The 16,433-nt window shown below is 39.3% G+C and overlaps 1 protein-coding gene across 2 annotated transcripts in view; it reads left to right on the plus strand.

Annotated features, from left to right (window-relative positions):
* The window catches only part of LOC114647017 (myoferlin-like), a 156,301-nt gene that overhangs the window by 45,729 nt on the left and 94,139 nt on the right, over window positions 1-16,433 (plus strand). For both annotated transcript variants that reach the window (XM_051923754.1, XM_051923755.1), the window contains exons 4-5: window positions 2,258-2,366; window positions 9,212-9,299. In XM_051923754.1, coding sequence (XP_051779714.1) covers window positions 2,258-2,366; window positions 9,212-9,299 — 197 coding nt within the window. The remainder of the gene's footprint in view (window positions 1-2,257; window positions 2,367-9,211; window positions 9,300-16,433) is intronic.

Below are 16,433 nucleotides of genomic sequence, written 5' to 3' on the forward strand. Positions count from 1 at the left end.
GTTAGTATACGTTTTGGGTAATTTGATCCTTACTGCACTTATGATAGTCATTTTTAAGGAACATTCAAAGAAGGTGCAAATCTCTGTTGCTTTTTTGCTTGTCTTAAGTAACTATTCAGTCAAAATGGAAGAATAATAAAATGTGAAATTCATCAGGAAAGTGAAACATGATTATATGTTCATGTGTTTCTTTAATAATTGTAGGATTGTTTTGTGAGTCAGATTGCAATGAATGAGACACATGACAATTTAATCATTAATACCTCTCATACATTTATATTCTGTACCAAATGAATGCTAGAAGCACCATCCTTATTCTTCTGCCTTATTCATAAAGTTACTGTATGTGAAGAAAGAAATCCAATATAACAGATGCCCTCTGTTAAAACATTAAAAAGTTTAATAGAAGTCCAGCTGGTTTATCTTAATACAGCATCAGAAAATTCTTGCCAGATTTTGAAAAACCTAAATGTAATCTTTTTATATCCTTAAATAAGCTACTGTATATGCAGTTCTACTGAATGTTTTTTTTTTTTTTTAAATAAAGGCCAATAACTGATCATCAAAATTTGTCTTGTCATGTTGATTCTGTCATCCCAAGTCACAAGAGTGCATTTGTTTTGTCTCATTATGCCTGGTGATTGTAGTTACCACTTGCTAATTTAGTTATGTTCATTTTTGTAAAAGGTGGATTGTTCTCTAAATTGGCTGTGGTTCAGCAGAAACCTTTTATTGAAGATGAAACTGACCGATAAAAGAGATGGGAAGATACCATTGAAAAGCAGAAAGCAATAGATTTGAAATGTTTTATTTAAAAAAAAAAAAAAAAGTTAAATAAGCAGTTGTATCTCCTGTGGCCCAAATGTTTTGATGTTGAATAACGCAGTTGTGTTGTCATCAATTACTAATACGATTATTAAACAAAAATACCTTTTTCAGGTCTCACAACAACCAACACTCTTTCTTCTTCTTTTCTTCTCCGTCCCTTTCCTTTACTCATCCAGCCAAGCCTTGTCCTCTTCCACCCGACTCCCCGAATGGACAGAGGTGGCCCCTTTTATGCCATACCCAGGAGTACTTCTGGTGTCAAGGAGAAAGCACTCCAGGGTCTGGAAAACAAGGGCCCCCCCTTCTGTAGTTCCCCCTACTGTAGGCAAATGGAGCCCAGCAGGGCTTCCCCATGGGACTCCCACTCCCAGCATACCCTGCAGGCACATGAACGGACATTTTGGCCCAGGAATGCTGCCACTTAGTGTGTCGGTAGTGCATGCACTCTTGGGAGGCTGTCTTCCCCCGTCTGTCCCATACACTGGCTTCCCTGCCAGTTAGAAGTATGTGGTTTATCCCAGCCAGGATGTCTGTGTACCTGTACTGCCTGTCACAATAAATATTTCCAAAAAAAAAAAAAAAGCATTTCTGCTTGTATTTGTTTAGATGTATCACGGTTTTACTCTGAGATTTAGATTTGGCAGATTTATGTATCAACCTTGAGCATAGAAGCCTTTGGTTTATAGAGATTGTTTTTACTCCTTGAATTCTTGAAAGATGAAAATTGTTTCATCATGGAATGCATGGTGATAGGCATTGCCAATTGACTTAATTTAGCACGCATCAGTGAAACATGTAAAGCATAGACAACCCTCATTTTGTGAGTAGAGTTTGGCCCTGTCTGTTAGTGAAGTTCTTGTGTTTGGTACCGTTTACATATTACATGGACACTGAAATTATTTTAATATTGTATTATGATTGCAAATACAGTAACTAGAAATATTCAGACTCTTTCACTGACTTTTATGATTTTAAGTATTTTTTTTAATAATATTTCAATTGTAATTGCTTAATACTATAAACACATGGTGTGTGTTGGAAAATGGAGCTCTGAGGAAAATAATATTCAAAGATGGCAGTCTTTTTATTGGTAAAAGGTCTTGTTTAGCTTACTGGTGTTTGGAGAGCAGATACGTTAAATAAGCTCTTTATTCTATTTTTTTTTTATTCTTATTTAACATTGAGAATACTGGGGAAAATGTTCCATTTAGCATTTAAAAAGGTAAGTCCCACAGCTTCTACTTTATGTTGCACATGTGAAAAGAACATGATGTCCTTTAAATTATTATTATGTTTACTAGAGCAAGTTAGGCATTCAAATGAGTAGGCCAGAAGGGTAATGCAGTTTAAAATCAAGAATGATTTATTAATTAATTATAATTTCACTGTATCACAGTAATGTAGCTGATTTTTTTTTCTTTCACTTTAGGCTTATTGGTTCAGCAACAGTTTCTCTGAAGGATCTGGCAAGTGGTCAGGTCAAGTCCCTTCCAGCTAAAAACTTACCTCTCTTAAATGAAAAGGGCCAACCCTCTGGGGTAAGTCAATTGAAAGTTTAAAGTATGTTCAAGACAAGGATGAGTGTGCAGTAGGCCACTAGTCACCATTATTATTATTATAGTAATAGTAGTATTGATATTGTCACATATACAGAGTACAGTGAAATTCTTACTTGTATGTCCATCTACAGTGCATCCGGAAAGTATTCACAGCGCATCACTTTTTCCACATTTTGTTATGTTACAGCCTTATTCCAAAATGGATTAAATTCATTTTTTTCCTCAGAATTCTGCACACAACACCCCATAATGACAATGTGAAAAAAGTTTACTTGAGGTTTTTGCAAATTTATTAAATATAAAAAACTGAGAAATCACATGTACATAAGTATTCACAGCCTTTGCTCAATACTTTGTCGATGCTCCTTTGGCAGCAATTACAGCCTCAAGTCTTGTTGAATATGATGCCACAAGCATGGCACACCTATCTTTGGCCAGTTTCTCCCATTCCTCTTTGCAGCACCTCTCAAGCTCCATCAGGTTTGATGGGAAGCGTCGGTGCACAGCCATTTTAAGATCACTCCAGAGATGTTCAATCGGATTCAAGTCTGGGCTCTGGCTGGGCCACTCAAGGACATTCACAGAGTTGTCCTGAAGCCACTCCTTTGATATCTTGGCTGTGTGCTTAGGGTCGTTGTCCTGCTGAAAGATGAACCGTCGCCCCAGTCTGCGGTCAAGAGCGCTCTGGAGCATGTTTTTATCCAGGATGTCTCTGTACATTGCTGCAGTCATCTTTCCCTTTATCCTGACTAGTCTCCCAGTTCCTGTCGCTGAAAAACATCCCCAGAGCATGATGCTGCCACCACCATGCTTCACTGTAGGGATGGTGCCAGGTTTCCTCCAAACGTGACGACTGGCATTCACACCAAAGAGTTCAATCTTTGTCTCATCAGACCAGAGAATTTTCTTTCTCATGGTCTGAGAGTCCTTTACGTGCCCTTTGGCAAACTCCAGGCGGGCTGCCATGTGCCTTTTACTAAGGAGTGGCTTCCGTCTGGCCACTCTACCATACAGGCCTGATTGGTGGATTGCTGCAGAGATGGTTGTCCTTCTGGAAGGTTCTCCTCCCTCCACAGAGGACCTCTGGAGCTCTGACAGAGTGACCATCGGGTTCTTGGTCACCTCCCTGACTAAGGCCCTTCTCCCCCGATTGCTCAGTTTAGATGGCCAGCCAGCTCTAGGAAGAGTCCTGGTGGTTTTGAACTTCTTCCACTTATGGATGATGGAGGCCACTGTGCTTATTGGGACCTTCAAAGCAGCAGAAATTTTTCTGTAACCTTCCCCAGATTTGTGCCTTGAGACAATCCTTTCTCAGAGGTCTATAGACAATTCCTTTGACTTCATGCTTGGTTTGTGCTCTGACATGAACTGTCAACTGTGAGACCTTATATAGACAGGTGTGTGCCTTTCCAAATCATGTCCAACCAACTGAATTTACCACAGTTGGACTCCAATTAAGCTGCAGAAACATCTCAAGGATGATCAGGGGAAACAGGATGCACCTGAGCTCAATTTCGAGCATCATGGCAAAGGCTGTGAATACTTATGTACATGCGCTTTCTCAATTTTTTTATTTTTAATAAATTTGCAAAATCCTCAAGTAAACTTTTTTCACGTTGTCATTATGGGGTGTTGTGTGAAGAATTCTGAGGAAAAAAATGAATTTAATCCATTTTGGAATAAGGCTGTAACATAACAAAATGTGGAAAAAGTGATGCGCTGTGAATACTTTCCGAATGCACTGTTGCATGCAGGCAGCCATGCAACATGCACTTTAGAAGAGGTCATCTACTTGAAGCTAAGCATGTTTGGGCCCAGTCATTTCTTGGATGGGAGACCATCTAGGAAAAGCTTGGATTGCTGCTGGAAGTGTTATTGGTGAGGTCAGCAAGGGGTGCTTACCCTGTGGTCTGAATGTGGATCCCATTGCCCCAGTGCAGTGATGATATAGACACTGTGCTATGAAAATGGTGATGTCCTTCAGATTAGATGTAAAACCAAGGTCCTCAGTCTCTGTGGTCATAAAAGATACCTGAGCATCCTTTGTAAAGAGCAGGGTGTATCCTGATGTCCCAGGATAAATTGTCTTCATGGCTTAGTCATCCTGGCTCCCTAATCATTCCCTGTTTCTAATTGGCTATATCTCTCTCTCACATCACTTCATCGCCAAACAGCTAGTGTGTGATGAGAGTTCTAGTGTAAAGATGGCTGCAGTCACATCATCCGGGTGGATGGCTTTACGTTAGTGATGGTTGAAGTGGTTCCCCACTCACTATGAAATGCACTTTGAGTAGTGAGAAAAGCGCTATAAAATGTAAAGAATTTTTTATTATTAGAACGTTGCCGCTCTTCAGCACCATGTATAGTTAAGCATGTATTAGCAACTATGAATATGATGGCAGTTGTAGTGGATGTACAACGCACTTCTTTCATCAAGTCTTGCCTCAGTTTATACTCTGTGACTTGTGACTGTACTGTTGACAGTCTTTCTAGTGTTTTGTATTTGTTTGCTTTCCTTCTTCCTGTCCTGGATGATCTAGTTAGATTAGACATCTCAATTCACAGTAACAGCCTAAATCTCTGCTTGGACAATTCTCAGATAATCTTTGGTCATTTGAAACATGCAATTCCTCCAGTGTATCCTGGGACTACCCTGGGTCTGCTCACATTGAGCTATGCCTTAAGCATAATCTGTAGATTACATCAATAGATGTCCAAAGCATTTACTCTGAGACTGAGATCCCCAGATATTTGTGTGAGAGATGAGTTTTGGCCACTTATGTTTGGGGTTATATTCAAATTATTATGTGTGTTTCCTATATAATTTCAGATAAATTAACAAGCAACTGCCAAAATTAATGTCATTTTCTGAATAGTATAATAACGCTGAACAAGAAACATATTATTTCCTGAAAACGTTGGGGTGTATCTTATGGATTTTGATCTGCTGATCACAAAAATCATCTTTAAACTTTCTAATCACATAACATTTTATTGCAATCACATATTTTTGTGATTTCCTCTAATACTATAAGCATACATTCAGTACAACTTCTACAACTGGAACCTAAGTGATAATTTAAAGTAGTGGCACTGCTACTTGGAATGCAGCTTGGATACACCAAGTACTTTTGTGTCATTTTAGTGGGACAGTTGTGCTACAGAGTCTCCTTACATTAAAAAGACCTGACTGCATCATTTGGTTCCATAGCAGAAAAGAATGGCACACAGCCTACTTGTTAACCCAAAAGATGTTTTTGATTTTTTTGACTTCATATAAAACTGGTTGATCAAAAATTTTGTTAAACTGATTAACAATAAAGGTGAAAGATTTTGATATTTATGTTTGTTCACAAATCAGACATATACATGACAAGCAGCTTGGACATAGAAGGCATTCAGGATCTTGAAGAAAATTTTCTTGGCAACTACAGAGCTCCAAACTACATCCAGCTGATTGACAACATCTTTCAAGCATACAAAACCATGAAATGCAACAGGCAGTTAAAAGACTTTCTGAATTTACACTTGGATTTCTTCCCTGCTAATCATGGTGTAGTCACTGACTAGCATTGTAAAAGGTTTCACCAGGACATTCACACAATAGAAAAGCAGTATACGAGCAAATATCGGATTATTGTTGGACACTGAAATGAGAATCTTCAGATGCTGAGTACAAATGAAATTCAGCAGCAAAATGTTCTTAGCTCAACTGAAGTAATGCTTTGTGTCAGCATCATTAAGTGATTAAACACACTAAATGTAATAAAAATTAATTTAATATTTCTCTGAATTGTTAGCTTATATTTGTGTTCAGCTTTAAGCTGTCTATGATGATCACCAAAGATTTTTCAGGGAAGCAAAACTTTTGAATAAACAAATTTCCGGTGTAATTGTTTACTTAAGTTACCATTATAAATGTTGATCATTTCTGCTGAGAAAAGTGTGCATTTTGCAATGTCTTTTGGGCAAATACTGCATTAAAGTGCTTCATATGAAATTCTAACAAAATATTCAGCATTTTCATGTTTTATTATAATGAGAAAGTAACAGAAAGTAGCACAAATATATCCAAAGACTTATTTTAAAACCCATTACAACCCATCCATGGAATACATTAGATAGATAGATAGAGTGGATCCGGAAAGTATTCACAGCGCATCACTTTTTCCACATTTTGTTATGTTACAGCCTTATTCCAAAATGGATTAAATTCATTTTTTTCCTCAAAATTCTACTCACAACACCCCATAATGACAACGTGAAAAAAGTTTACTTCAGGTTTTTGCAAATTTATTAAAAATAAAAAAACTGAGAAATCACGTGTACATAAGTATTCACAGCCTTTGCTCAATACTTTGTCGATGCACCTTTGGCAGCAATTCCAGCCTCAAGTCTTTTTGAATATGATGCCACAAGCTTGGCACACCTATCCTTGGCCAGTTTTCGCCCTATTCCTCTTTGCAGCACCTCTCAAGCTCCAGCAGGTTGGATGTGAAGCGTCGGTGCACAGCCATTTTAAGATCACTCCAGAGATGTTCAATCGGATTCAAGTCTGGGCTCTGGCTGGGCCACTCAAGGACATTCACAGAGTTGTCCTGAAGCCACTCCTTTGATATCTTGGCTGTGTGCTTAGGGTCGTTGTCCTGCTGAAAGATGAACCGTCGCCCCAGTCTGAGGTCAAGAGCGCTCTGGAGCAGGTTTTCATCCAGGATGTCTCTGTACATTGCTGCAGTCATCTTTCCCTTTATCCTGACTAGTCTCCCAGTCCCTGCCACTGAAAAACATCCCCACAGCATGATGCTGCCACCACCATGCTTCACTGTAGGGATGGTATTGGCCTGGTGATGAGCGGTGCCTGGTTTCCTCCAAAGGTGACGCCTGGCATTCACACCAAAGAGTTCAATGTTTGTCTCAACAGACCAGAGAATTTTCTTTGTCATGGTCTGAGAGTCCTTCAGGTGCCTTTTGGCAAACTCCAGGCGGGCTGCCATGTGCCTTTTACTAAGGAGTGGCTTCCGTCTGGCCACACTACCATACAGGCCTGATTGGTGGATTGCTGCAGAGATGGTTGTCCTTCTGGAAGGTTCTCCTCTCTCCACAGAGGACCTCTGGAGCTCTGACAGAGTGACCATCGGGTTCTTGGTCACCTCCCTGACTAAGGCACTTCTCCCCCGATTGCTCAGTTTAGATGGCCGGCCAGCTCTAGGAAGAGTCCTGGTGGTTTTGAACTTCTTCCACTTACGGATGATAGAGGCCACTGTGCTCATTGGGACCTTCAAAGCAGCAGAAATGTTTCTGTAACCTTCCCCAGATTTGTGCCTCAAGACAATCCTGTCTCGAAGGTCTACAGACAATTCCTTTGACTTCATGCTTGGTTTGTGCTCTGACATGAACTGTCAACTGTGGGACCTTATATAGACAGGTGTGTGCCTTTCCAAATCATGTCCAATCAACTGAATTTACCACAGGTGGACTCCAATTAAGCTGCAGAAATATCTCAAGGATGATAAGGGGAAACAGGATGCACCTGAGCTTAATTTTGAGCTTCATGGCAGAGGCTGTGAATACTTATGTACATGTGCTTTCTAAATTTTTTTTTATTTTTAATAAAGTTGCAAAAATCTCAAGTAAACTTTTTTTCACGTTGTCATTATGGGGTGTTGTGTGTAGAATTCTGAGGAAAAAAATGAATTTAATCCATTTTGGAATAAGGCTGTAACATAACAAAATGTGGAAAAAGTGATGCGATGTGAATACTTTCCGGATGCACTGTAGATAGATAGATAGATAGATAGATAGATAGATAGATAGATACTTTATTAATCCCAAGGGGAAGTTCACATACTCCAGCAGCAGCATACTGATAAAGAAAATATTAAATTAAAGAGTGATAACAATGCAGGTATACAGACAGACAATAACTTTGTATAATGTTAACGTTTACCCCCACGGGTGAAATTGAAGAGTCACATAGTGTGGGGGAGAAACAATCTCCTCAGTCTGTCAGTGGAGCATGAAGGTGACAGCAGTCTGTCGCTGAAACTGCTCCTCTGTCTGGAGATGATACTGTTTAGTGGATGCAGTGGATTCTCCATGATTGACAGGAGCCTGCTAAGCGCCCGTCGCTCTGCCACGGATGTCAAACTGTCCAGCTCCGTGCCTACAATAGAGCCTGCCTTCCTCACCAGTTTGTCCAGGCGTGAGGCGTCCCTCTTCTTTATGCTGCCTCCGCAGCACACCACCGCATAGAAGAGGGCACTCGCCACAACCGTCAGAACATCTGCAGCATCTTATTGCAAAAGCATTTACATTAATTAACTAATTAAATTAATTAAGGGGGGCAACAAAAGGTAAGAAAAGTAAGTAATGAAAAATGTTAATAACATTGATTCAATAATCAAATGAAAACTTGAAATTGTAAGGAAACCTGCAGTATCTCATATGAAAAGGTTTAATAGATGATTGTTAAATAAGAACAAAATGTTCATCATCTCAATGGAGAAGCCATTTACTGTTGAAGAAGAGAACGCCAAGTTACGAGGATTCAGAGATGTTCTCTTACGTAAAATTAATCCAATAAAGAAATATACTAATTTATGCAGCAATGAGAAAAGAAAACCAGAACTCTCTTCCAGAGAATCAGATGGAGGATACAAAATGTCAAGGACAGAAGACAAATATTTTTCAGAGTTTAGGGAGTAAGCAGAAAAAAAAACATGAAGGAATTTGTGCAAAATTAGGAAATGTTTAGTGGAGAATTGCCTTGAGATCTAGAATGTTGAGTTGATAATAGACTAAAAAAAATAATGTTTCTTTTCCAGGGAACTGTAAGTATAGTGATTGGATATGAAGCACCAGCATCAGCTAACCCGACTGATTCTCCAGATGCTGGTACAGCTGGCACCACTGGTAAGCTTACACATTCTAGATGTTCTGTTGCTTTATGAACTGTGTGGTGTAACGGGTCCACAGCTCAACTCAAAAAGGCCACTTTTTAAATAAATAGTCGCTGTACTTGCGGCTTAGAGAAAGGGCGTGGTAGTGTTGGCAGGAGCGGTTCCCAGGTGATTTCTTGATGTGGACAGTCCTCGCTTAAGTGCACAGATGAGGAGTTGTCCACATCCTAAATTGATGCCAGGAGCTGCTAATTGCCACACCTGATCCATGTCCCCATGATAAATAATAGAAGCGCGAGGTGGCTAGGGTGGAAAGAAACAGACAAAGACGAACAGAGGTTACAGGAGTAGAAGAAGAAGGCAGGAAGCAGGAAGGAGAAAGCTAGTGCGCGAACGAGCAAAGGTGCAGATGAGCAGTGAGCCTGGGTGTTTGGCCGGCATCCCGGAAGAGCAGTCAGTAGAGGTCGCTCCCGCTGAGCGTTAGTGAGGAGCGGGAGTGACCAGAAGGAGGATGGCTTGCCGCATAAGGCCGAGAAGGCAGCGGGAGTCAGGACTTGGGTAGTGAAAGCCCCAGCATGAGCGCCCTGGTCGCTGCGGAGCCCAAGTCACGGTCTGGTGAAGCCTACTGGAGCCAGGGATCGGCGAGGCAAACAGACCAGCAGAAAGAAGGTCAGCTGCAGGTAGGGTGGCTCCCCTCGTGTATAGCCTGGACGGGAGAAGCAGGGGAGTCACCAGTAGAAAGACACCGAGATCTGTTTTTAAAAGGATGGCTTCCAGCCATTATTTTAACCTCGGGTTTTTAAAGGATTTTTTTCTATTGGATTTTAGTCTCCACCTTTCACTTGTTTTTATTGGATTATTTATTTGCAGATTCTTGATGCACTGCACTATTTATTTGAACACTTTGTTTTTTGGTTTTGTTGTTGCTGTTTTAATAATAGCACTTTGTACTTTTTGTACCATCCCCTTGCTTCATTGTTGTGCCTCACTGCCTAGCTCATCGTGACATTACCAGTGGTGTCGGGTTCAGAGCTCCCAGAAGCAAGATGGGAGCATGGAGCTGAACCCGCATCGTCACAAACTAGAGAAAACTGAAATATTACATTTAATGAATGGTTTTAAACCTACTGTACTATGCCAGTCACTGATTACTAGAGTGCCATTTATATGTCAATGTAGATATAGTTATTATAGTGCTGTAATAGACCAAGCCAGTCAAACTTAAGGAAAAGTTGATAATTCTTTGAAAGATTGAGGCTGAATGAAGAACACTCAACTCAAAGGCAGTCTTGAAGGATGTGAAAGGGATATCTGATTGGTTTATTTTACAGTAGTAAAGTGGCTGCAGTGATTATAGTGAGCTTCTCTTTAACCCTCTTTTTGTGTACACAACTCGCTATCATTCTGTGCCTTATCTGCACCATTAGATGTTCCCTGTTCCAGACCTGTATCATAATCAATCTGGATATGCCACCTGAGCTACAATAGCTCAAAATCATTTAACACAATGAAAAAATTCAGTATAGTCAGGTTTTAGTGTCTTCTGTCCTCTTTCGGTCTGTCTTAATCTTTATTTTATTTTACAAAAAGCATATTGTTATGGTACTCTGCATTACAATTAGTGTGACATGGGGTAGAATTAAAATGTTGCTTTTTGTTAAGAGAAAATAACTGTAATAAAAAAAATTCCCAAAACAGGGTGTAATCCAGTCCGGTGTGAAGTTGCCTGATCTTAGCAATAAGTAGGGTACTAATCCTGGATTGCATGCCAGTCCAACACAGAGCCCACTCGCTCAGGCAGGACCAGTTAAAGTCGCTCCTTAAAGCATATTTTTAAGATGGGTGCCTGGGATTCAGACCCAGTCTCTTGGAGCTAAGAGGAAGAAGTGGTAACTACTACACCACATTGTATGTAGGATAAATGAATATACATTTTTAATAGAGATGATTTCACTTACACAAAATGGAACAATCGCAGCAGAGCTCTGTGTGTGAACATGACACTACCATGCAATAATCTGCCATTCTATCCAGGGTGAGTTTAGTTTGTCAGGATTATCTCCTCCAGCTTTAAACGATGAAAATGTAACAAAAATATAACTTTCTCCAGCACTTTTACCTGTATACAATGGAAGTCACCAGCATGCTAGTTGTGGTAAATCTTTTTATCAATAAAAATACAAAATCAGTTTTCTGGAATTGAAAGAAAAAGCAATTGAGTTGTATTAATGTATTTTTAGTTGAACAATAAATAAACACTTTGTAGAAATCCAGTTGTCAAAACTTATATTTAAAGAATGTACATACAGCAACATGCTTACTCATACCCACTTGTTTTTATGTATTTTACATTCCTTTTTTATTTTCTGATACACATTATGTACAGTAAGCCAGGAAACCAAGTGGTGCACGTTCTCACTAGAGTTGATAGCTAGGATTCGCTGTTATGATGCTGTTTGTTTTTCCACTGCATTTTTCCCGTTTCCATATAAAATATATATGCTAATTCAGTTTATAAATTACCTGAATTTGAACTTTAGCTGTTCCAAGTGATGGCACAAGAAAATGATTAATGAATGAGAGTCAAGTAATTTTCTGAAATTTCTGTCAGGTAAAATTAAAGTAGAGTCATTATTCTCTTTGTCTTGTCCGTCTGTCTCTATCTATCTATCTATCTATCTATCTATCTATCTATCTATCTATCTATCTATCTATCTATCTATCTATCTATCTATCTATCTATCTATCTATCTATCTATCTATCTATCTATCTATCTATCTATCTATCTATCTATCTATCTATCTATCTATCTATCTATCTATCTATCTATCTATCTATCTATCTAGGTAGATAGTGTACACCATCACAAGGTGCCTTACTCCACATATTATTGTATTTATTTTTGTATTTTGCATGCAGGTCAGTATATAGCAGTTCTGCTGAATATGTTTTGATACTTTATCTGTATGTGAGTTAAGTGGATGGTTTGAACCCTTAACCAAAATAGACACATCTGGAGTGTAAAACTCAGAAGTACTAAAAGTGCACAGCTGTTAACAATCATTTTCAACATCTGTGGTAGAAAAGGTCGTAGGTTATGTAATTTTGAAGAATCTAAAATTAGCAGCTGAGATCAATTGCTTTCAGATTAGATCTTTTTAGAAGAGTATAAGAGTCAAATATTTCAGGGAATAAAGTTGTCCCATAGCTGGAGTGTAATGTGTTTTACAAGTAGCTTAAAGAAACAGCAGTTGTTTTCTCTGCACAGTCATGTAGTGTAATCTGAACTGACGGGGTGAGTTTTTCTCCAAGTGTAAGAGTTTTCTTAATTCTATAAGCCATAGCTGGCAGACTGACATGGAGGTTGTAGAGTAAGTGCTGCCTGTGCTTCCTATGGTGCAGCCCAAGTTCCTGTTGGAGCTGCGTTCCTCCTTTGTGGTATGTAGTGTAGGTGACGCCCTTCTGAATCACTAACTCTGCTCTTTTTACTTATTGCAGTGAGGCATGTGGGCACCAAGTCAGAGTCGTCAGTTTGCTTAAAGAAACCCTTGTTTGATTGAAATATGAGCTGGAAGGTAAAATAGAAAGCAATATGCCATCACACAGGCCCTAAACACTTCTATAGCCACCAGTTTTTTAAGGCATATCTAAACTTGGTTCATTATGATTTAGGTATCTTTGGGCACCCCAGTGTTTAGCTCTGTTGCCTTGATCTGTGTTCAATTCCTGGTTTGGTCTGTGTGGAGTTTTCACACTCTCCCTGTCTGCCAGGATGTTTTCCTGGAGTCATTACACATTTCAAAAACACACAGATTAGATTAAGTGGTTACACTGAAATGGCCTTCTGTGACAGGCGGGTGTCCCTTCTAGGTTTTGGTTCTGCTTTGACCACCAGACATGTCTGGGATATGCTCCAAATACCTGAACTCACAACCTTGTATTAGAATAGGCAGGGTGAATAATGGGGACTTTGTCATGGTGTCCCTGAACCCAGAATAAACCGTAGGAGTCCAAGGTATGCTGAAAGAGCCATTGTGTGAAAGGGAAGGTTAAATGAAAGAAGAACAAAAATTACAACATTAGCAGGAAAATAAAACAATTGCTGTTTTCTGGGTTTCCCTTTACATGTCTTTAAATTTGCTGTTCCTGTGGATTGTCTCATCCCCTTACCTTCCTCCAAGTGTTGAACTTTCTTTTCCTGTCTGTCTCTCGGCTTTTGGCTATGCCTTCCCAATTCCCCTTAAGTGCGTACCTGCAACACTCCACTAAACTTTTAGGCTATAGCTGCTTTAAAGCACGTCTGGATTAACTTCCATGCATGGCCCAGAATCACTTCTAGGGTCAGAGATGGCTATAACTTTGCAATTGTGATTCCAGGCTGGATCCTGCTCTAGTGCCTAGGTAGTCTCTGGACTACCCTTGGTTTTAGTAGAATTTCAAGTCCAAGAGCTGACCACACTTAGAAGGTGTCACAGACCTATCCATCCCCATTCAAACTCTAGTGGCTCAGAGGTGTTGCCACCTTTTCCAATTCTTTCCTGACCTTATGCTGTCCATCTCTATAGGGACTGATGGGTCACTGGCCCAAGAATTTGGGAGGGGTACTGCTTTCCTCCTGTCCCATCTGTCACCTCCTCATCCTCTATCCTGTATAGATGTGGCTGCCAACTGCTCTCCAGTGCCACCTAGCCTAACTATAGAGTATACTGCCCCATAATGATGGCTTTGTTATTGAACTAATATGATGTACCTGTACCTACCAGCCAATTTGATTTTCCCTCTACTTCCTAGAGTGCTGTTTATCATTGTATATTTACCTTCTTCTTGAGGTTCCTCTGTTAATCTATATGCAATTGGCAGCAACCTCAAAAAAAGACTACATGTGCACTAACATGTATCTCAGTTATATGGCATGAAGTGCTGAAGTGATCAGTGCTGCTGCCTCACAGCTCTAAGAGGCAGAGTTTAAGTTCTGATCCAGTCAATGTCTCTTTGGAGTTTGCACATATTTTTCCCTCCTTAAAGATAGAACTGGCCCTGTATGAGTGAGTGTGGGTATACTGTGTCCTGGACCCATGCTACTTAAATAGGCTGTGGCTCCACAGGGTCCTAAACTGGATTAAACTGGTTGAGTAAATGGATGGATGGATGGATGGATGGATGGATAGATATTTTCAGAAGCACCCTTCGTATCATGCAATATTAGAATGCTTTTCATGATAATTACTGTTATGTGTGCTAGAATTGTGATACACAAGGTGATGCTATAAGGAAAAAAAAATCAGGAAAGACACCCAGTTTAGATTTAAGTGGAAAGTAAGGCTTGTCGTGATGGAGAGAAATTGGAGATGACCAAAGTTAGAATTGCTGCCTTTCCACTGTTTCACTCTGGTGAGCACCCTCACTTAATATGGTATGACAAAGAAGGAAGCTAGAGACATTTTCATTTTTTAATTTCATTTGCTGCTCTTCTGTCTAACTTTCCTGTCTGTGAGTTAACAAGACATGATTTCAGGAGTTGGCTGTGTGTTTAGATTATTGTGGATAACTGCTCCCTCTCAGATCCAGGAGACAGGGCTCAATTATGCGGTAACTGCTTCCTCTCAGATATAAGAAACAGGTCCTGCCATAGTCACTGTCTTTGCATGATCTCTCCCTATCTGTGAGATATTCTGGTTTAAGCCCACATCCCAAAGGTGCATTAGGTGGGTGTCAGTGGGCCTGATGTAAACTGGTGCTCCATTCATGGATTCTTCATGATTCATAACTAAATAAGTTGAACGGAAGGCACCAGCAACCTGTGGTCCTGAGTTGAACAAAATGAGAACAGAAAATGGACAAGTGAATGGATAGATGTACAGTAATAAGGAATCACTGGGTGCTTCATCTAAATACTTTTTTAAAAATTGAGAGCAGTCAAGCAAACTTGTGTAGTACTGCTGTGCATTTCGCCACACACAAATGGGAAGCTTTCCTGTTGGTAATGGAAGGGGAACTAATACACTTCCTTTGGTTAGTAGAAATTCTTAGTGGGCGTGAAATGTGATTAGTTAAAAGCACTAATAGGCCGAAACATTCAAAATGGAAGATATATTTTCTCACTTTTATATTATATTGAGACGAAGCATAATTGATATAGAAGAGTAACATTTTTTTGCTAAATGTTCATCCAAGCAACTGAATTCTGAGTTATAGGGAGAAGGCCACTGTGGTTGCATGTCCCATATTGGTGTAAAACCTGACTTGTGCTTTTTTTTGAACAATTAATCAGATCACTCTGCAGTAAAATATTAATGTTAAACAGTGGTTTAAAGAATACATGTGTAAGGAATACTACAACACTATGCTCTACGGTGTGCCCAAAGCTCCGAATATCGATTTCATTGGATGCCATTCTCCTAAGCATTGACAGAACAGTTACTGCCCTTAGTCAAAGTTACTGATTTTGGGGCTATCTTGGGAGGGAAAAAATATGCTGCACCATTAGTGACTTTAGGGAGAATAATTTAAAAGAATGACATTAAAAATTGATGTTATTTTAAAGGGCAACATAAATTCTGCAGTTTGGGTTCAATTAGTTTTCATACCAAATGATAAAAAAGAATATTTGTTGGCAATGCTTCAAAGAATATTTGTTACATTTTTAACTACAATCAGGTTGTGAATACACTTAAAACCCAATCACCCTATGGCTTTGGTCCCATTGCGGTACTTCTTCAGTGTCAGCTTCACTTTTCCCATCTGGGACATACTATTTAATATTATTTTTTTCAAGCATTTTCAATGAATTTACATATTATTTATTATTTATAGGCTACTCTTTTGCTGTTAGATATTTGTTTAAATGAAATTTGCATTGTTGGCAAAATAAAATATTGCCCTATTTGTTTAACCTCCTTTAAACATTATGCTTACCTCCAGAAAAATTAGCCAAAAACATTGCATTATTTTGAACAACAAAAATATATGTAACAGAAAAAAGATAATGCCAAAATGTCAATATAAAAACAGTAGGAAATGTATGTGTAGTGTCCACTGCTGTAGTGATGCAGATTTAGTATACGTCCACTGTGTGATGTTTTCAAACAGTCACCAATGTACATAAGCAGCAGTATTTGAGCAGATGTTAAAACATTTTTTTGTAAT

The sequence above is a fragment of the Erpetoichthys calabaricus genome, chromosome 2, assembly GCF_900747795.2.
Source record: "Erpetoichthys calabaricus chromosome 2, fErpCal1.3, whole genome shotgun sequence".
NCBI lineage: Eukaryota > Metazoa > Chordata > Cladistia > Polypteriformes > Polypteridae > Erpetoichthys > Erpetoichthys calabaricus.